General features: G+C 41.4%; 1 protein-coding gene across 5 annotated transcripts in view; it reads right to left on the bottom strand.

The window, feature by feature from the left end:
• Nucleotides 1–1,209: 1,209 nt before the first annotated feature.
• PUM3 (pumilio RNA binding family member 3) overlaps nt 1,210–21,723 on the bottom strand; it is a 41,030-nt gene continuing 20,516 nt past the window's right edge. For 3 of the 5 annotated variants that reach the window (XM_072959502.1, XM_072959501.1, XM_031676928.2), the window contains exons 13-18: nt 20,019–20,099; nt 13,123–13,265; nt 12,248–12,470; nt 10,512–10,599; nt 8,116–8,206; nt 1,210–5,753 (exon numbers count right to left, since the gene is read on the bottom strand). In XM_072959502.1, coding sequence (XP_072815603.1) covers nt 5,621–5,753; nt 8,116–8,206; nt 10,512–10,599; nt 12,248–12,470; nt 13,123–13,265; nt 20,019–20,099 — 759 coding nt within the window. In that variant the 3' untranslated portion in view covers nt 1,210–5,620. Of the gene's footprint in view, nt 5,754–8,115; nt 8,207–10,511; nt 10,600–12,247; nt 12,471–13,122; nt 13,266–20,018; nt 20,100–21,723 lie in introns of those variants that run through there. The other 2 variants (XR_012071979.1, XR_012071980.1) reach the window with 2 other exon arrangements.

Raw genomic sequence — 21,723 nt, 5'->3', positions numbered from 1 at the left:
AAAAATAAACCCAAGACTTGCCCATTTCCTCAAAACCACTTTCAGGGTATTATACAGGTCTTTAAAAATCAGGTTTATTCTTTCCATCACTGCCTACGTTGAGTGTAATAGCAGCAGGCCGATGGCTTTACCGGCAGGTTTATCAATAAGAACAGGACTTTTACATGCACGATTTCTATCTAAAAGGAGAGTCTGTTTTCAAGCATCTGGAAGTCATTTAAAACATCTAAATTATTCATTATGCTTAATTACAGTCATCAAGAGCACAAAGTCAGACGATTCTCACCACCTTACCAGACTCCCATCACCTTCCACTTAAGTAGCTGTCACATATCAGGCACAACTAAGAACTATCATTTGCTCCCAGGACAGGATGAATTCCCCTAAGAACAAGAGAGCGCTGGCCAAAATTTCTCATTACGACGTTTGTGAAGCTGTCTTCATCCACTTACATTCAGCAGTGGGCAGAGTCCCTGTTTAAAAATTAGGAAACATTTTGATGAAAGATTCCGAACACCACTCCTTCACAGGGAAGGGAGTGGAAACATCGGCACCATCTTCCAAGGTGCTGTTCTGGGTGCAAACGTGCACACAGCAATCAGTGTCTGCACACTCTGGAATGCCGAGCACAACAGCCACGTAGCCCCTGTTCATATAAGACAGGCAACCCAAAGAACACAATCTATCTCCTGGTTAAGACTGTTCATATAAAACCCTTAAGAATGCAACTGGGAAAAAGGTTAGGGAATTTGGGGGCACACAGATGGTGATGGTTTTACATTTCGAAAAGGAAACGTGGTGTATTAGTTTGCCAGGACTGTGTAACAAACACCACAGACTGGGTGCTTCAACAACAGAAACTTCTCTCCTCACAGTTTCTGGAGGCCGAAGGTCCAAGGTGCAGGGTCAGCAGGGTTCACTCCACTTGCAGCCCCCTCTCCCTGGCTTGTGAATGGCCATCTCCTCTCTGGTCTTCACACGATCTTCTCTTTGTGTGCGTCCTGATCCCGTCTTACAAGGACACCAGTCATGCTGGACGGGGGTCTACCCAGCTGACTTCACTTTACCTTAATTACCTCTGTAAAGACTCTACCTCCAAATATGGTCACATTTTGAGGTATTGGGGGGGTGGAGGGGTGGAGAGAGGCTAAGATTTCCACGCACAAACTTGAAGGAGACACAATTAATTCAGCCTGTAACAGATGGAGATGATTATAAACGTAGTTTACTTAGGTTAAACAATTTCATAGGTGAGAAAAGAGTTCAAGAGGCATATTTTTATGTTCATCTGAGTTCATTAAATTTTGGTCTAGAAATTGTTTCATTAGCGGTTCAGTATTAGCTGTTGCTTTTTTTGAGACCTTGTTCTCCCTTAACCATTATTCTAAAAATACACACACACCCTTATCTTTGCTAGACATACTCTTAAAAGTGACTAATCTGCTATAATTAAGATGTAACCTTTTCAAAATTTCATTGCAAATAGCAACAGAAGTGCTATCTCCTATCGTAAAGAGCCAATCCTTTGAGTTCAGACATGCAGGAAGCTTCATCCCTGTAGGCAAACACACACTACTTAAAACATGGGCTTCAAGGGGAAGCAAGTTCTCCTTCCTTCTAGGCAATGTCTGATCCCTGGCGAAAGCACGGGGTTGGTGCAATCTGAAAACTACAAAGGTAAATTTTAAAATTAAAGGCTTTCTCAAATCCAGTAAGCCTTTCCAAAGATAACATATCCTTCATTTAGCCAGGAAGGTTGTTTTTAATTTGGTTAAAACCATTTCTGGATTTCTGCTAAGAATAAACATGGTATAAAGTCAAGACAACCAAGTGAGGGAGAGAAGCCATCAGTGGGTGAACAACAGCAACAAACACCTGGAAGAGGAGGAAGCCACGGAGAAAGCAGCAGCGCTGAGAAAGCTGAGTACCAAGCACGTGCAGAGAACCACGTTAATTCTCACTCTGATCTACAGAAAATCCCAGCAATTAGAGGTGCAAAGTGCCAGAAGACAGGGTGAGGCTTGGGATGGAAAACAGGGGGATTGGCTAAAGCTGGTTGACTAGCCCTCCACACACTGGCAGAGAGAAGGCTGAGAGTTTATTTTGTGGACTCAGGTTGGTTCAATATCTCTAGACTAGGGGGCCGGATGTACCACAGAGCACGAGGGACAGGCACTGCAGTCAAAGCAGGTAGGTTCTGCACACTGACCACTGAGCAACCAGAGTACTGACTACCAGCTGCATTTCCCTTCGGAGGCACTGATGGCCCCACAAAAGGCCTACAGATCCTGAAATGTGGAGGACTCCAGGGAAACAGCATCCACGCCTGGTCACCTATGCCATGAACAGTCAGCAGTCCAGAGAAATGGACAGGCTGCCCCCTTTCTGATCAGGTTCTAGTGTCTTAATTATATAAAGAAGAGCTAAAGAGCTCTCCCAGAAAGTCTCAAACATGACAGATCAAAATAAAAAGTGCAGCCAGCAGAAAAGAGACAAAACAAAGTAAAACATAACAAAAGAAACAGAAAATACAACACGCCCAGAGGCCAAAGAGGTATTTCATTCAAGAAACAAGAAAAGAGCACTTCACTGGAATGGCTGGTAGAGAGAGTGGAGGTGCTATCTCATCCAGAAAGCAAAACAAAAAGCCAAAGAATTGAAAAAAGAAAATTAGAGGACCAAATCAACATTTGAAATCTGAAAAATAGGAGTTTCAAAGAGAAGGACAGAGAAAGGCAGGTGGGGGTGTATGTGTGGGGGGGATTAAGGAGACAACACAAATACAGCCCCCAGATAGAAGGGCTTCTCTAAGTTCCTCAAGGACCCATCCAGCATGAAGAATGAAGAGCAGACACACACAACACACACAACACACACCAGTGCACATTATTCTGAAATACAAGAAAGCCAGGGATAAAGAAGGTCCTGAAACCTTTCAGAGAAACGCCTCCCGCCACCAAAAGGCCACACATAAAAGCCCATGGAGGACGGCACTGGACTTCTACAGCCACTGTGTGGGCCAAACAGAACACTGGCCAGCGCCTTCAAAGCTCTGAGGCAAACTGAATGTCAAACTAGAATTTTATATCCAGCTAAACTAGAATTTTACATCCAGGTGCCCAGGCATGAAAGGGGAGAATAAAGACATTCAGACTTTAAAATTTTACCTCATGTGCATTCTTTCTCCGGAAGCTCATGGAGATTGTGCCCCATTCAAAAGAGAATGCTAAGCAGAAAAATGAAATCCATGGGGTCCTAGAAATGGGCTTCCCAGAGAAGACATGAAGAAAAGGCCCAGGGAGAGGAGGATGGAGATGCTGCAGTTCTTCAAGACACCCAGAGGTTCAGTCCCCAGGACTTCCACCAAAAATAAATAAGGAGGCCTAATTATCTCCTCCCAGAAAATACATAAATATTAAAAAAAAAAAAAAAGATACCCAGACAGCCAGTGGCTCCCAGGTGACCTGATGTGCTACTGTAGAAATTAGTATTCAGAGACAGGTTAGTGTATTTTTGGCTGCAAGTCTCTAAAAGATTCAACTCAAAATGGCCTAAAAGATAAAAGAAAGTTTCTTCTCTCACATAACAGGAAATTCAGGAGGGCAGCTCCGAGAGTTGATTTATTCAGCAGCTCAGCATCAAAATTCCAGATTCTTTCACCTTCTTGCTCAGCCATCCTCAGTATGCTTTCTGCACATACTCAAGTCTGCCGGCAGGAAAGGGGCTCTGTTCCTTTTGAGTCTGCGACCTAAGGAACCTTCCCCAGGAAGACACTTTTCTTCTAAGGTTCATCGGCCAGGCTCCTTCCTAAATCCATCACTGACTTCAGGAAGGGGGCCCCAGTAGTAGGTCACACAAGGGGAAAGTTTGTATGGCCCAGTGGAGTAACAGATGAGGCTGTTAAAACCTCAATGTATCTATGACTCCCTCGAGGGACACTGAATGGGAAACACTGAAGGAGACTAGTCAGAATACAGGAGCCAAGTGGAAAGGGATGGACACCAGTAACGCAGGAGCCTCGCCAGGCTGAAGAAAGAGGAAAAGAGTTTACACAATTCTGATGGACAATTTGAGAAAAATTAATAACAGAAATGTAGAAAAGGAAGCAAATGAAAACAAGTGAGGTAATTATTAATTCCAGGGGAAAAAAAAATGGTGTAGGAAATGTAATGACATTTCACTACTTCCTTCAGTATTTAACAATTTATGTCGGCATAATCATATAAACTGAACACTGATTTATCAAAAATGAGGCAATTCTATTGGGGAGACAGGGAGAAAAGAAGTAGGGGGACAGTGGTGGTGAAAAGCCTTCATCTGTAATTTCCTATATTAGGAAGTTAAAAAAGGAAATGTCTAAAAAGGATAGTGACAATATATTAGTCAAACAAGAGCAAGCTCTAATGTTGCCTTTTCCCCACTACCTCCTCATCCTGTCCCCAGCTTCCCCAGCTGTCCGCCTCCACCCTGAGACCTGGCAGGGTCGGGGGATGGGGAGAATCCAGGCCAGAAGAGAATGATAGCTCAATGTACCCAGCAGGACAGAGGGTGGCAGGTGAAGTCCTGGGAGCTTGTGTGTTGGGAGTAGTCCTGGGACCCCGCAGTCTGGTCAGGAAAGGCACAGCCATCCTCCTCAGAGGTATCTGTCACAGACCCGAGTGGGTGTCCGGTGACAGCAGTCTGCTGAGAGAAAGCACGACGGCCCCGTATCAAAAGCAGTCAGGTCACCACCGGCAGGGCCCCGGGAGCCTGACTGATCTACCAATCCTTTCAAGCCTTCTTGCTGGGAAGCCAAGTATAGTTTTAAAACTCAAACATCCATCCTACTTGCACTTAAATTCAAACTTCTGCACTATTAACTCCTTTCTTCTCACTCAAACCCTATAGGCTTCAACTACTTTAGGGAAAGTCCCAAGAGAGAAAGTCTCATTACAAGGAGCTTATTGGAACTTGGAAGGCCCAGTTCCGAAGGCAAGGCGATTTTCCCTATGACCTTGACCATGACACTACTACCCACTGTGACCCCAATTCATCTAGGCACCTTGTTCCCTACAAGTTTTAACATACTGGAGTGGCTTGTTCCAAACAAAATCTAACGTGGAGCCCAATCCATAAGGCGGCTGGGAGTGCAGCTGCCCTGCCTGTAGAGGACCCCCGCCCCGGGCCCATCACGCCCTGAGGCTCCCTGACGTCCACCTCACTGCTCCCGCCAAGTGCTCCCAGGGGCTTTCTTTACCACACCCTGCCTTCCTTTGAGGCCTCCTCAGGTTCCTCCTCTTTCACGAAGCCTCTCAGACTCCTGCCCACTGAAGACATCCTTCTTCCCTGAATCAACGCATGCAACCACTTCATATATATCTATCTGGTAGGTCCCACTGTGTATGACTGTTACATCTTTTACATTGTGATTTGCTTACTACCAGTATGATAAAGGAGAAGGCTGGGATTTTTTTTTTTTAAAAAGCCATTTTAAGAAATCATTTTATAAATAAATTCTTATACAAAGAAACACATGTAAAGAGCACCCAAAGTACCAGGACGACGGACCCTAGCGCTTCTTTTCCACACTGGGAGAACAGAAGAGGAAAAATGATTCCAACTTGTCCTCAACTGTTTCCACTTATGCAGTCAGTTTTTCAAGTAGCATTTCTATTCCTTTGCTGGTGTTTTTGTTTTTTTCCAATGTGGGAATCAGGCTTTTCAGACCAGCTTTGACTTTATTTGCAACTTCTTGATCAGAACTCTGGAGAAGGCTGAAGAGAGAAGATAAAAATTAACAATCAAAAAATTAAATTTCATAAAAATCCTTAGATCATCTGCAAATACCACCTCCACACACAGTAATATAAAAGGTTCACTGGTTTGTGAGACAACTTTTGTAACTATAAATACATTTTTTTCTCATTCATCAGATGAATGATGGGGGCTAACAGTCGATACTCCAAAACCACATAAACAAAACACATTTTGGAATCTTTCTGCTGCAGTCACACAAGCAAAGGTAAGAGTGGCTCCAATCCATGTAGAATTGTTCCCGATTTCACTGCGCCTGTCAGAGGACGAACACCTTGCCTTAAAACCATTTACTACGTGAAGTCTGCCTTTCCTTCTCCACCTAGAGGAGTTCAAGAGCAAGGACCCTGTGTTTTCTTTATTTCACGGCACTGCATGTACAGAGCAGGTTGTCTAAAAATGCTCGCTGAGTGAATGAACACTAGGGCAGAATTTCCTGTTCTCCTCAAACTTCTTCACAACCGTATTTCAATGCTGACTAAGGAAACACATCCTAGAAAGAAGTCAGCTGGCATTCTGAAAGACTCCAGTCCCAGTAACTTCGACAGAGAGAAGCCAGCAGTCCCAAGCAGCACTCTGCTGCTCGCGGAAGACAAGCAACAAGCACCGCTGGCCACCTGCACAGTGAAGAGTAACGTGCGCTTTCGAGAGACTTGTGACTCACTAGGTGTTTTCATTCTATACATTCTAAGCACATAGTCACTAACACATCACAGTAATACAAGTTTATTTACCGAACACACATATTAGACATAATCTAAGCAATATATATGCATCATCTCACCTAGTTTTCATTACAACCTCGGATTATTATTTATCTCATTTTACATCCAAAAAAAATTAAGGCTCAGAAAATCCAAATAATTTGCCCAAGGCGACACAGTGTGCTGGGACTGGAACCTAAGCAGTCTTTCTAGAGCCCATGCCTTTAAATGCTGGAGCATTATGCTTCCAAGTTATTTTTCAGACTGCACACGAGGCTGATTTTCTTTTCTCACCCAGAACAATGCTTTTTCACTTACTGCGAAAAAGATTTAGCCAAGAAAAGTATATATATACATATAAAATTAATCTATCATTCTACTTCCCTTTAGAACCTGAGGTATTTCATGATCAGATTTTCATGTTCAGATATTTCATACCCCAATTTGAAGGAGCATCCCATAATAACCCTACAGTATCCTTCACATGTTTGAAACCCACCCAAGGGGAGCTCTGACCAGTGAGCAATCTTTGAAAATTAATTTTACAGCGTTGCCAGAATTCTTTGTGTAATGAAAGGACATGTCAGTAGGTGTTAACACTCCAAATGCCTGGTAAGCAAATTCATATCAAAAAGGTTCAGGTTTCAGCTAATGGACTCTGGCTATTCAACAGCAACTGGAAAATTAGCTACTTTTAATGAGAAATGAACCAATGATCTTGTATCACCCATGTATTTGGAGACACTGATACACCTGAAGAAATGAAAGCCCCTTGGAATGCGTGTATTTGTGAGTATATGTGGTCTATATGTACCGAATCAAAATGCATATTGAAGAAATCCCTGTAACATTTATAAACATTTAATACACATTAAAATTGCACAGTATCGTGCCTGTGAAATACTATGGGAAACTCAAGCTGAGATTGTTAACTGTTTTTCCAAATCTTAGTAACACATCAGGGTGGAAAAAAAAAATTAACATCGATTGCTTCAAAACAATACACAAACCTATTTTAAAATGAATATCCTTAAAAGAAGGGTTTTATCTGGTAACGGAATGCATGGAAATTTCAATGACCTGAAAATAATCTCAACCTAAGTCCAGATAATAACATATAAGTTAAGCATATGTCTCAATTCACAGATTAGTAGCTCTCGATCATTTTAATTAGAAATAAAGATTAGCATGCAGACTTCAGCAGCAAATGCTTCTCGAATCCTTTCAGAAAGAATTATACGTAAAGTCAGTCATGATTTAAAAAACAACTTTGTCAGTTTTCACAGGAACAAAATTAATTCATTAAAAAGAATACAATTACATTTTGATCAAAACCGTCAATGTGGTGAAACAATCAAATAACACCCTGTGAATGCCATACTTTTACGATCCCTGACATTCAAAGGAGGGCACGTGAAAAGTACTGTAAGGACTGCCAGAGTTACATTTGGTCTTTAGTAATCAGTATACCCGTCAAGACCATGAGTGACTGAGAGCAATACTGGATCACTGGAAACAGACATCAGAGCCCAGAAATACATGTGAAGGAAGCACATCTTGCATGAACTGGCACTGGGGATGAGCACCCTGGGCAGAGAAAGGCACACCTTCTACGTACCTAGAAAGAATAATTGCCCCTCGATTTACACCAGCCCAGGACTTCAGGTTCTTCATCCCAACATGCTCTACGAGTGTTTTTGCAAAACAGCCTGTAAAGTAAACCAAAACTTAATGCATGTCACATACCAAGATTTAAACTCCCAATTTCCCTCTCTACTACCCTTAAATCTGGAAACATGTTTTGATAAGAAAGCTAATAAAAAGAGTTCTCACCCAGTATCACTTAACACAGAAACTCTAGCTCAGGTTTACACAATGTGCTTTTAATACAGCCATTTCCTCCAACTCTGATCTAAATCTTCAGCTATGTTTAGCAGTAATTACTCAATAGAAACAATGAAATCTTATAAAACGCTTATTTGGTCATGTTTGCATTTCTTTGTACTATTTAATAATTTAACCCTGACCTAAAAGTTATTCAGGAAGTAAATGTTTGACAGCAGCACCTTGTGTTTGGTTAAAATCTAGTTTTCACTCATGGAAAATGCTCACTCGGAAGGTATCATGAACACAATGGTCAAATGACTATTCTGGCTTACACCTGGTAATTTCTCGCTACACCACTGAACATCTGTTCAACCATCAAAAACATCATTCATCTCTTGCTATTATAGTACATCTGATTCCCAAGGTCTTGGTGTATCATCTTATTCACCGTGCCATCTCAGTGTAACTAATCCTTGGACAAAGGAGAAATTCTGAAGACTAGGATTTAGTACAGATGGAGGCATGTACAACCTATCTTGAAGGCAAACATCTTGGGTAGGTAGCATGTACAATTCATTCAAAGATACTCAAAAGTGAGGAGCCTTTAAAAGCCGAGAGGCCTATGGCTATTACATTCTTCACAGCATGAGCCAAAAAGGGGCAGAAATCAGCTGGTGAGGCAGACAGTGCTTTTCAAAGGTGACCACAATAGTATCTCCGTCCTGTGTACTCTCCTAGAATCCTGTCATTCCCCCATCTAGAGGTGGAACTGATGTCTTCTCCTTTCAAACTGGGTGAGCCTTTGTGACTGACTTAACCAAGAGAGAACATTCCAAGTGAACTTAAATAACCTCTGAGGCTGACTCATGAAACTACCATGCACCTACTTTGTCCTCTTAAAACTCAACCACCATATTTTAAGGAAATTGACAGCCTAGGGAGAGGAACTGAGGCTGCTGGGCCTGGCCACCGCCAGCCACTGAGAAGTGGGTACTCCAGCTCCAAGCCAAGCAGCCCCAGATCACTGAGAGCAGGAGCAAGCTCCACCAAACTCCAACCAGTGATTGTAGTTCTGAAAACTACTAAGTTTTGAGGTGGCTTGTTACACAGCAACAGATAACCAAGACAGCTAGCCACTCATTTAGTGCTACATGAAAATGACCAATACATCAGGTCCCAACAGAATCTATATAAGGAATTCTTCATATGTTAAAAGTAAGCCAGACAACTTTTCTGACATAAACTCAGCTCAGCTATGCACCAAATTTAATAATGAAAAAGATAACTCAATATGTTATTTTTTTTCTTCAAAATTTATTACAAGAAGCTTTCTCTTTCATAAAAAAATTTACAGTGAGAAACAGGCCCAGGCCCCTATTCTTAAAGGCGGAGTGAGAAGTGAGTTCCACTGCCACACTGATCGCCTCAGCAGCCATTACAACTGCGACTTGCCTCAGGGCGTAAATTTATGATTGTCATTTTTTCCAGACACAGTCACAGAAAGCCCAAACTGGTTCAGCTCAGTGGGGGAGGTCTCTCTAGTGGCTAAAATACCAGAGGGAGTTTTAATTTAGAAAGAGAGGGTCTGGTCAAAGGCAGGACTGAGAGGAAAGCGATATGCAAATTTCCAGTTAGATAAAATGTGCTGCCCTCCTCTTGAGAGCTGCGTTTCTACAGAGCAGCTGTCAGGTTCATTTACAACCAGAAAGTGCCAAGGACTTTGGTCATATGTATTTTAGTGCCCAACAGGCACCAGTTCAAAATCCTGTGTGAGGATCATCTTCTTCTGCTTGTCCTTTCTTCAAAGCTAGAGATAAACATCATGCTTTTCAGTTGGGGCGATGGTACTCATACACTGGCCCTGCTGCTCTGCTCTCACCATCCTCAGGGAACAGGATGGCATTTTAGAGCACTGGACAAGCCCGTCTTGAAGGCTGAAGTTGCAGAGGAGGGAGGGAAGGGATGGAGGGTGGGAAAGGGAAAGAAAATGAAAGGATTCTAGGAGACAAACTTCCAGGAGAAGCAGCATTATTTGTAACCACTAAATCATTTCTTATTCACAGACATCATTTCTAAACACTCAACAAACCTTCATTTGAATGTAAAAGGCCAGCATAAAGTTCAGGGATGCCAGACATTGCTGAAATTCCACACACAATACTAGGAAAGGTCAGGTTTCCAGCCTACCTTCTCTTCCATTTTCTTTCATCTTTTCATCTTGCTCTATTAACCACTTCAGAACTAGATGTCCTGCAGGATGCTCTGCCATGTGAAGCTGTGAGGAGTCAAGAACAAGTTAATTTAAAAAGCTGTTCTCATCCATCCTGTATCACCAGAGACAGATAAGGACTCAGGCAAACTGAAAGTTCCACATGGCTTAAGAGGTCTTTATCTAGAATGACCTGGAGGGGTCAGAGAGCTACTCCAACCCCCAGACTGAAATGAAATGGTTATTCAAGCTAACACAGCCAGTGAGGCAGTCAGACTTGGCTTCATGAGCTCCAGTTTGAACGACACCACTACAGGGCTCATTTGAGATGGCGGGAACCACCTTCCGGACTGTCATAAGCAGTTCTGAGGAACACAGGATCCTACCGGACAGAACACTACAGCAGAAACAACACACCTGGTGCTGAGCGGTGCCTAAGTACAGGGGACCACCTGCACACAAGGAGCACTGCCTGATGAGCGGCCAGGAAGCCTCTTCCCGGCTCCACTGCTCCTCGCCAAGGGCCGCATCAATTGCTGGCACAGCACCTAGGCTCTCGGCCTGCAGCCTGGGACACGCCGGGCTCCGTTTCCCCACAGAGGAGCCTTCACTATGCACGCATCTCCCCGATGCGTTAAGACGATCTGCTCTACGAGTAGGGCCAGGCCCTCTCAGAGTCACGGCCCACTTCCCTTCTCTCCCCGTCTCGCATGTCAGAACACAGCAGGCTCCCCATACGTGTCTGCTCATCGGCTTACACCCCGGTGCAGGGTTGCCACTGACCGGCTCCTGCCTCCCTCATCCCTTTGCTCACTGACTTCCAACCCCCTGTGCCCTCTATTCTCAAACAGGCCGAGCTCCTGCCTCCCTCCAGGCTGCCGCATGTGCTCTTCTCTCTGCCTAAAATCTTCTTTCTTCCCTCAGCCACCAATCCTAGGATGTCAGCCCAGCCTTCACTGCCTCAGGAAGTCTTCCTAGGACAGGCTACCTCCCATTCGTATACAAGCCCATTGAACTTGGAGTTTTCCTTCACAGCACTTATCTCTACCCTAAATTAAATAATGATCTGTGTACACATTTATATAAATATTGTGTTCCTCAAAATGGTATGCCTTTTCTTTGGGCAGGGGAGGGGAGGAAGCGTTGACCACTGCCTAGCACATATGAGGCGCATGAACCATAAACTTAAGTTACAAGGCAGGATAACACGAGGCCCAAATAACATGGGCAGGAGCGATCAGAAAGAGCAAAGATTTTCTGATCCCGAGGGAATTAAGGAAGACTTCCTGGAGAAGGATTCGGAGGACCCTGAAGGACAAACAAGGCTTTCCACAGGAAGAGCAGAGGAAAGTGGAAACCCGGGCAGCACCTGATGCTGAGGAAAAGAAGTACAGACACGAGAGAAGGGCAAAAGTCCACAGGAAGTTCAAAACAGAACGAAGGACAAAGACCGTGCCAGAAAGACAGCCTGGGTCAATCACGGACAACACTAAGAGGATGCTGTGTTCGCTCCGCAGGTCCTGCGGAGTCCTCAGAAGTGTGAGAAAGACAGTGTAACAGCAGTACTGGGTTGTGAATTCAGAATTCCCAAATGCACTGTTGGTACGAGGTGTGTGGGGATGACTACTGTGCATCTCTTTATGGCAGTGTTCTCAGTGACTGGAGTTTTTGCAGCCACTGCAGCTTTCCTGCCTGTCTCGTGATAGCACGTCACCTCTCCATCCTTGCCACCAGGATGCAGCTCTGATGCCGCCAAACTGGCGATGGCATTCATGGCAGGCTGGGTATCTCCAATGGCCGCTCCCAGGATGTCACACACCAGCACACACGCGGACTTATCCAGCACCACCTCTTGGGCGTGTTCCTGAAGGTAGTTTAGCAAAGCTGGAGAAATGGACTCCAAGAGCTCTCGTCGCCGGATTTCTGTGTCTTTCTTACTGTGGGAACACGTCGAATGAAGAATTAAGGTAAGATGAATGGCAAAGGAAGTATGGGGGTTTTGCTGTCACAGAAACCTCTAACGGCATGTAACAGTGTCACACGCTACTGTAACTGGCTGTCTTTCTCCTGTGCATGCAGATAAGCGATTTGAGGGCAGGATACCTGTCTTTGTGTCTCCAGAATCTGAATAGTGCCTGGCGCAGAACGAGCACTCAATACACGAAGCTTGTTTTCTATAACACGAAAAAGTCCTGAACCAATCCGGACTCAAGTTACAATAACAACAACATATCTTACCTGACAACACGTTTAGTTGCTTTATGGATTCTACTCCCCAGAGCATTTGATTAAGTGGCCAACAGCTTTAAAAATAAACAAAACCAAAGCAAACCACACACCGGAGTGCCTACTATCTGCCAGACCTGAGAGGCACTCTTTCGGCATGACGCTCTGATTTCCTTTCCAAACAGAAACTTTACGAACCTGTCAAAACTAGAGGCTTAAAAATGGAATGCACCTTTGAGTTTTAGAAAGGGAGAGAGCATGAGAGGTGTACACGTATGCGTACATTTCTGGAAGCAAGTGCCACCCAAAACGAACAATCAGAGCGGAGGGGTAAAGGGCTCCAGCCAGGCTCCTGACCCTTACCTGTGTGCGTTTCCGTCTCCTTTCTGCAGGACTTCAATGATCTCTCGTACCGTGTGTGCAGGATCTCTGGGGCTTAGTAAATACAACAGGACCTTCCTTCCATATTTGTCATTTACTATGTTAGGCAAGGAATTAATGATTTCCTGTAAAATAATAGAAACCAACAGTAAATCTATGTGTTTAAGGTCTACTGTGCTTGGAACCTGAGAGGGAAAGGATTCTTCACTGTCTTCCCCAAGGTACTGAATGACAAATACAGAGCTAGTTCTGCAATCGTTTCGTTAAAGCACAAAGAGACGTACACTTGGAACACAGAAGGGCCTCCTTCCTGAGACTAGCACTGCTGAGCAACCCATTTATGTCTAACTGACCAAGCTCAAGGACTTAAAAAAAAACATTTAAAGCAGTCATCTTCATTCATTGTGAACACTATTTCTTAGGCCACTATTACTTGGGACATTGCTTGCTGAGGCCACTGAGCAGATACAGTTAGCTTGCAGCTGCCCTTAAATGGAGCATCAGCATTGATGAAGGCCATTCCTGTTAGAATTTCCCCACTGAGATGTATGTGAAGGGAGGCAAAGAAATTCTGTTAAACAGAACAAGTGGATAAAGGCTTTTAAAGTTAGGTTACTTATTCATGGCAAATGAAGACTGTTTAAAGTACTCACTGAAAACAAAAAGAAAGGGAAGGGAAATAAAGGCAGAAAGACTCCATGGAGCCGTTACAAATAATTGCATTCTACGACATTTCCAATCAACTTACCAAGAACAGTAACCTTCTTTTCTAGTTGTCTGAATTTAAGGAACAAAGGCAATGTCATCCCCACCTCAGCTAAGCTGCTGGGTAGACTGGTGATGTTTGTAAAGACAGAAAAGTCACTGTTTTCAAATTCCTTTATTCTTAATAGAAAATATGCAACAGAAAAATCACGAGCTTTTCCCTCTCTAACATTCCTATTTCTTTTAACAAACCTAATACATATTCAAAGCCATGTGTGTTTGAACGCCAGAGATTCTTCAGAACTGGCTGGGGCCATAGAAAGAATTCAGTCCAACCACCCAGGCTGACACATAAGGAACCCAGAAAGGGGAGAGGTGACTTGCAGGAGGACGTAAGAGTGTCAGTGAAAGTCCTGTGACCAGTCCTGGTCCCCTGACTCCAATTCTAGTCTCTTTCGAAGAAAACAAGACACCTCTCTCTTAAGGAAAGGAGTTCTCCATGAGACTATATACTCAGATCTGCTGTTCTCTTCAGCGCCCACTAACTACAGTGAGATCAGTAATTTTAGTTCAAAAAAAGCTAAAAATTAGGTACATTAGATCCAACCACCTCAAAAGGAATATAAATTTCAACTACCAAGAAAAAAATAAACTTAAAATTTCAGTAATAAAGAGGAAGATAGGGAAAAAAATGTATATAGCTTATCACGGGGATGGGAGCTCTTTTGCAGTTTCAAGGCAAACGTGCCCCAAAGCAGACTCAGTATACGCATTTTTGATAAAGAAGCATTTAGTGTCACAAATATGGGCTACCTTTTGGTGTGGTTTTGTCTATTTAAGGTTTAACTGACTCACACAAGAAGACAAATGCTTTAATTTGTTGAAAGAAGAGAATGAGAATGATACATAGCTTAGACCAACTTCTACAATCATTAAAACACCCCCAACAGCTTTGCTGTCCTTAAAAAGCACTCTGGGGTATTATACCTTTAAACTTTTAAAGCACTTGCTTTTTTGGAGGGAAAAAAAGTGTGTACGTGTGTGTGAGGGGAAGTATGCAGTGAAGAACTATAAATGGCTGCTATTTACTTTCAGTTAATTTTTTTCTTGGTATAAGGAAGAAAAGGGGTGGCGTGAAGCCAGCCATGTATTCCTCACCGTACGTGACCCCTTCTCTGTGGGTTCTACACTTAAGGACTAGTGCAACGCATTTGTCTTGGGCAGAAATGGTTTCACCTCAACACAAGATGCACATAAAATAAAATAAAATTCATGCAAAAATACTGCTCAAGAACTAGTCCTCAAATTCATTGAACTTCTACTGCCCTTCAGTTTGTAACTAAGGAATTTAGCATCTAAACTTATGTTGGTCTAAGGTTCTTAAAAGAATGCAATGTTTATAAACTAACAATCATATGAAACTAAAAAATGTTTACTTAAAAATGTGGTATCTTTTCATTCTCCCCCCCAACCCCCCCCAATTCTTGGATTCCTACCCGTAGAAACATTCATCTTGGAAAAAATAAAAGGAAACAGTATGAGCGTTGCTAAATTATACAGTAAATTCATTTCTCTTTAGCCTGGCTTATGCACGAAAAGGAGAGAAATTTCCCAACGATCACCTGGGGAACACTAACTAGAAGAGTTAACATGCAGAGACACAAGAGGCAGCTATAGTGCAGTTGGTTTTGTGCTGAATTTGGTCTCTGGGTTCAAGCTGCGTAGACCTTGGCAAATCCTTTAACCTCTCTACACATCAATTCCCTTATCTGCAAAAGCAAATGATACACCTGCCTGCCCTGTGGGCCACCACTGGAGCAAATCAGAAAATTCACACTACAAACTGAAAACTGCTGTAAAGTAATGCTGTTCGTATGAAGAACACCTCTCAGAATACAGCATCTTTAACTAAGGAGATTAAATAAAGATGCTGGGGTTGTGAGTTTGGCATCCTCGAAAGAGAGAGAACCCCAACAATGAAGGTTTAAATATAAAGGTTTTCAACTTCATGCTCCCTCTTATAAGAATTAACTTAGAGCAAGTCGCAACAAGGGTCACTTGTAATTTCCTCCTCTTGTGTTTTACTCTAAAGAAGGTATGTAAACAAGAGAAGCACAGGAAGAACCAAAGACCTCCCTTCTGAAGATGTGTAGCCGTTCTCCTTGTGTTGGATCCCAGTCAGATTCTTTGGCGTTCCTGTTTTGCCAACCTTCTTTTAAAAAGGAAAGTAAAGGTCAAAATGAAAGGTGCACACTGGAAGTAGGGTTACAGCGCATATGCGTTTTCAGTGGAAGAAAGAAAGACATGCAAAACGCAACATTACTGAGAACCAGGCCCCTCCATGATGCACACACCCCTACAGGAAGTTGTGTGTAAGGAACAGAAAGAAACGCAGCTGGCTTTGACCATAGAGAGCTAAAATCTAGTGGATGAGGTAAGACAAACTTAATAAATAAAAATAAGAGACTTAAATAATGGATAAAAACGAAGTGTAAAAAGAAGGTTAGAGCACTGGCAGTGAACGCACCTTCCTGAGTAATTTTTTAAAAAATATACAGTGATTTTATCCAGAAGTTCAGCTTTTTGGCTGCACTCAAAAATGTGGTTTAATGGTTTTCGCATGACAAAAAAGTTCTGGAGATTGGTCACACAACAAAGTGAATATACTTAAAACTACTGAAGTGCATACTTGAAAGTGGTTAAGATGGTCATTTTTATCACAATTAAAAAGAAAAAATATTGGAAGATCTACCAGCTCACATTCCCAGGGGCTGGAGCCGAGGGGTGGCTGCCACCTTGGACAGGGCAAGCGTCCTCTCCCTTCCCCGCACACCCCCACTCCTGGCCTGCCTCACTCGTTTACCTGCCTGGTCAGTGAGTGCTGCTGAGTTTGTAAGCCCCGCATCAGATCGCGGTTAACTGCCAAATGAACGGGTGGCAAAGACAAAAACTACAGGCACTAAGAGGATAGGGAGAGCAGGTCTGGCCGGGAGACCAGAGAACACTGTCTGGAGATTGAACTGGAGCTGGATCTTAAAAGAGAAAAGGAGGAGTGTTTATTAGACTATGATTTCAACTTGACATTTCAGGAAATCCAATTACTGTGAATAGAATGCTTAGCAACACTAAACTTTCTTGGCTATTTTTAAAAGCATTGCATAATGCAACAGGTTCTGTAGTGGCTGGATAGGGAAACAAAGACACATGACTCTCTATATATGTGCAGCGTATCTGGCAACCCGCAGTTCTGCTAAGTAAATGCCTCAGAGAAATGAGGAGACGTGAAAGAATGCTTACAGAATTACTTAGAATAGCAAAAAATGATAAGAATGTTTAAAGTTTCAAACGTTGTAAGCAACCCAAATGTCCATCAACAGAAAAATGGAAAAATCAACTGCAGTGTATTAATACAGTAGAAAACTACTTGGCATTGAAAAATGAATAATTTAGACCAGCAGTGGGTAAACCATGGCCTGTGGGTCAGCTCTTACCTGCAGCCTGTTTTTGTACATCCTGTGTGCTAAGAACGCTTTTGTTTGTTTGTTTTTGCATTTTGAAGAGTTGTTAAAAAACAAAGACAAAACACGTAAGAATATGCACCAGAGACCACATATGGCCCACAAACCCTAAAATAATTACTATCTGGTTCTTTATTTTAAAAGCCTGCTGACCTGTGATGATGAACTTCAAAAGCACAATGCCAAAAGCAAAAAACAAGCTGCAGGACAAAACACACAAGACATCACTTATACAGAATTTGTAAACACGCAAAATAATCCCACAAACATCTACACATACAGCAAAAGGATAAGGGAATTCGTGCAGATAATAAACACCAATCCATCACAGTGGGTATGGGGCGGGGGAGAAACCGGCCGAAAAAAAGGGCACACAAAGGGCTTGAACTTTAACTGTACTTGTCAAGTTTTATTTCTTTATGTCAGATCAGGTGGGAGGCTGGGTGTTCACTGTTATTATTCTTTATACCTTTCTGTGTAGTATCTTCAAGTAGTGTATTTTAAAGTAAGCATCAGTACTTATTCTCTCTCAAACAGCAACTGGCCAGCACTCTCTTCCTTCTTAGAGGAGCACTGCTGTCAAAGCAGCTGCATCACACCAACAATTCCAGGATCAACTTTTCTAAGTCAGGGTATTTTGGAAAGTAAAGTAGGTGGGGGAACAGTGTGTATCCATGTTGAAAGGTGAGGGCTCAGCTGACCAGGCTGTGATTTGAATCTGACATTTCAGGAAGTCTGGTTATCCGGGACAGAATGCTTAGCAACATCAAGCTTTCTTGGCTATTTTTAAAAAGCACTGCATACTGCAACAGGCTTTGTGGTGGATGGGCGGGGGAAATGCAAGGGCAATTAGCATTCCAGAATTCCATCACCAGCCACAGAGTTTAATGATACACAGAACCCGCTGAGCGTTTGTCAGCTCGAGGCAAGACATCAGCAGAAGAGGCCATTCTCAGGGAAACCTGCCCTCAGTATGAGAAAGTCACTAGGAATGTGGGTTAAATAGTTGTGGGAATCAAACTGATAAGCACAAGGAATTAAAACTGTTTCAACAGCCACTTTAAGTGGGATAAATCTTTGGAAAAAATTAAGCTAGCAGGCAATTGTGGCAAATCCTGAAGGAAGTTTAGTTTCTCTTAAAATCCATTTGGAACAGTTATGCAAATTTTAGTTGTCATGAAAATATTAAACAAAAGCAAGGCTTTCAATAGCGCAGCCTGTTTCCATTTTCATGAAACAACTTTATTCATTAGCCAATCTATGGCCTCACATCTCTGTCACTGGAATGAAAAACAATCATTATTGATTGGAGTCAAAAGGGTAATAAAGTCACAAGGAACATGTCAAAACACTCAGTTTGTGACATGAAAGTCTTGCCAACTTGTTTCTTCCCACAATCCTATCCCAGAGAAAGTCATCGCAATCTTAAAATAGTCCAGGGAAAAGCTGGAAAATGAAAGCAAGGGCATGAGAAATTCACACACACGGGGACCTACAGTTGGCATCTAAGAAAACAAATCCCCACCCCTCCACTAGCCGGGACATTTCTCCTACTACACCCAGCTCTACTGGTCCAGAGGCTCCAGAGCGAGGCCACAGCACCACCACAGGCCAACAGGTAAATTCTCTTTCTGAACATCCGTATGTGTCTCCCTGAAGATGGTGTGGAAACAGCCTCTGTCACTAAGATTTCTGCAAGGGTCCCATCCACGTGTATCAATTTTCAGATGAATAACCCATGTCTACGCAGATTATGTGATTTTTAAAACGTTTCCAGGTTTGGTCACCGCTGCAATTTCTTATCCCTAATCCCGCCTGCCACCGCTATCACATACCTGACACCACTTGCAGGCTAGAACTAAATAAAGGTAGAAAAGTGAAGGAGGATCACAGAATCAAAAGTCAGAAAAAGGGGCAGTCATTGCAGAATGAGGGAAATTATTTCATAATGTAGTTTTACTTTGGAGGAGTTTTTCTAAGAGAACAGCTTTTCTGAAGGCAAAATTAGGGTCAAGTAAACTGCATTCAATTATTCCCACTTTATGGTCCCTACACCAGGTTCAAAGGCTGAAATGTAAAAAGGAAGCTAGTATTTTAATTTTAGTAAAGAATTTCAATCTGACTCTGCAGAAGGCTTTCATGGAAGCTTGAAGAAGTAGCACAACTGAGCTTCTTCAGTTTTTCTTCTCGAGTCCAGTTCAGGACAGAGTGCTGTTAAACTGGGAAACTGCACAGGTAGCTTCTCCAAAGGGGGAGAGAAAAAGGTCATGGGTATCCTCTATCTAGATGGACATGAGTTCCTGAATAACTGAAGAACTGCTATGTAAACAAATTTCTGACCAAATTCAAACACTGCATTGTCAATTTTTAGGATGTTATATGGTCTAAAAAGCCATGTTATCCAAATTTAACCAGAACTTTACATATTTAATTTACACATATTATTAATTATTAATATGAAATTCAAGATAATGGTTTCTAAAGGAATAAAGTAAACCCCACAAAAATAAGCTTAATTAAAGCAACAAAAAAATAGTAAATACTGTTAGAAAGCATGCTTCAAGGTCTTTACACATCCATGTGTGAAATCAAACTTACATGCCCATAAATGATGTAACAATTTAACTTAACTTCAAGACCATCTGAATTACTTACTGATACGATTATCTGCTTCACCAGCTTAGTATCGTCAATACAATCAAATGCCGCCAGTAAAACCAAATGGGAGTATTGGCCCTGTAACAATTGGAAGCCAGTAAAGGTTAAAAAAAAAAAAATGCATAGATTCTCCCTTTTCTTCCATCCCTGGAGTTACTTTATAAAGGTTACCAACTCCATAACTTTTCCTGCACAATCTAAATGAGACAGATAAACATTCAAAAAATGTCCTCTCATATCGCACCTAGTTAATTATACTCTAGGTTGGTTAAGAAAAAGACAGAAACTGAAGAGCACATTCTTCAATACCAAATAGCTGAGATTCTTTTTTTTTAACTAACTAACATCTAACACCTCTCAAAAATAGGTATCCTGTTAATGGATAGCTACTTGAGAATTAAACTCAAATTAAAAGGACAAGTGAAAAAAAAATAAAAAACAACAAATAAAACTATATAGAGTAAAGAAGACACGAATGAACTTATTTACAAAACAGAAAGACTCACAGAAATAGTAAACAGACTTATGGTTACTGGGGGAAAGGGAATGGGAAGGGATAAATTGGGAGTTTGAGATTTGCAAATATTAACTACTATGTATAAAACAGAAAAAACAAATTTCTTCTGTATAGCACAGGGAACTATATTCAATACCTTGTAGTAACCTGTAATGAAAAAGAATATTAAAATACGAATATATGCATGTATATGTATGACAGAAACATTATGCTGTGCACCAGAAACTGACACATTGTAAATGACTATATTTCAGTAAAAATAAATAAATATATAACTATATAGAGTATCCCAATCATAAAAAAGAAAGGGTATAAACTCAGATGTAATTACATATACAAAATATAAATAATACACACACACACAAAATTGTACAAGGAAAAACACTGTCATCTCTCGGTTGAAAGATCACAAATGATTTTTTTCATTTTGTTTTGTACATTGCCCAGTTTGTTAAAATAATTCTATATAATTAAAATAGAAATATTAAAAAAACCTAGAAGAATATATTTATATAATGAATATGAGAATAAGATGTAAACAAGTGCTTTCGAGAGTTACAGATACTAATATATATAAAATAGATAACAGGTTTATACTGTATAGTTCAGGGAACTATATTCAATATCTTGTAGTAACTTATGGTGAAAAAGATGAAAATGAATATATGTATATTCCTATATAATTGAAGAATTATACTGTAAATCAGAAATTGACATTGCAAACTGACTATACACTAATAAAAATATACTTAAGAAAGTATACTAGCATGAGATGATACAAATATACATTAGGACTTTCACAATGGTTAATCCTGAAATGACAGAATTATTTCCATGATGCTGATATTGTTCAAAGATTTAAATTTCTACTCTATGTAAAAAAAAATTTTTTCAGAGCTTGTGGCATATTTCTTTTGTATCACAGATGATAACACAATCTTTTTTTATTTTGAGAGGAATTTGCCTTCTGATAACAGCCAACACTCATTCAGAGCCAGACCTGTTCAACATGGTAAGTAATAACATTTAAAATAACAAAGGTCTAACATCTTTACAATGTATAAGACCAACAATCAACTAAAAATGGACTAAGAACATGAAGAGTCAGTTCACAGACAAAGAGAAGTACCAATGGCTTTAAGCATACGAAGTATAATGTTCATTAATTAAGGACAATAATTAAAA

Source organism: Vicugna pacos, chromosome 4, assembly GCF_048564905.1.
Source record: "Vicugna pacos chromosome 4, VicPac4, whole genome shotgun sequence".
Classification (NCBI taxonomy): Eukaryota; Metazoa; Chordata; class Mammalia; order Artiodactyla; family Camelidae; genus Vicugna; species Vicugna pacos.
This window is presented reverse-complemented; position numbering and strand designations above follow the sequence as displayed.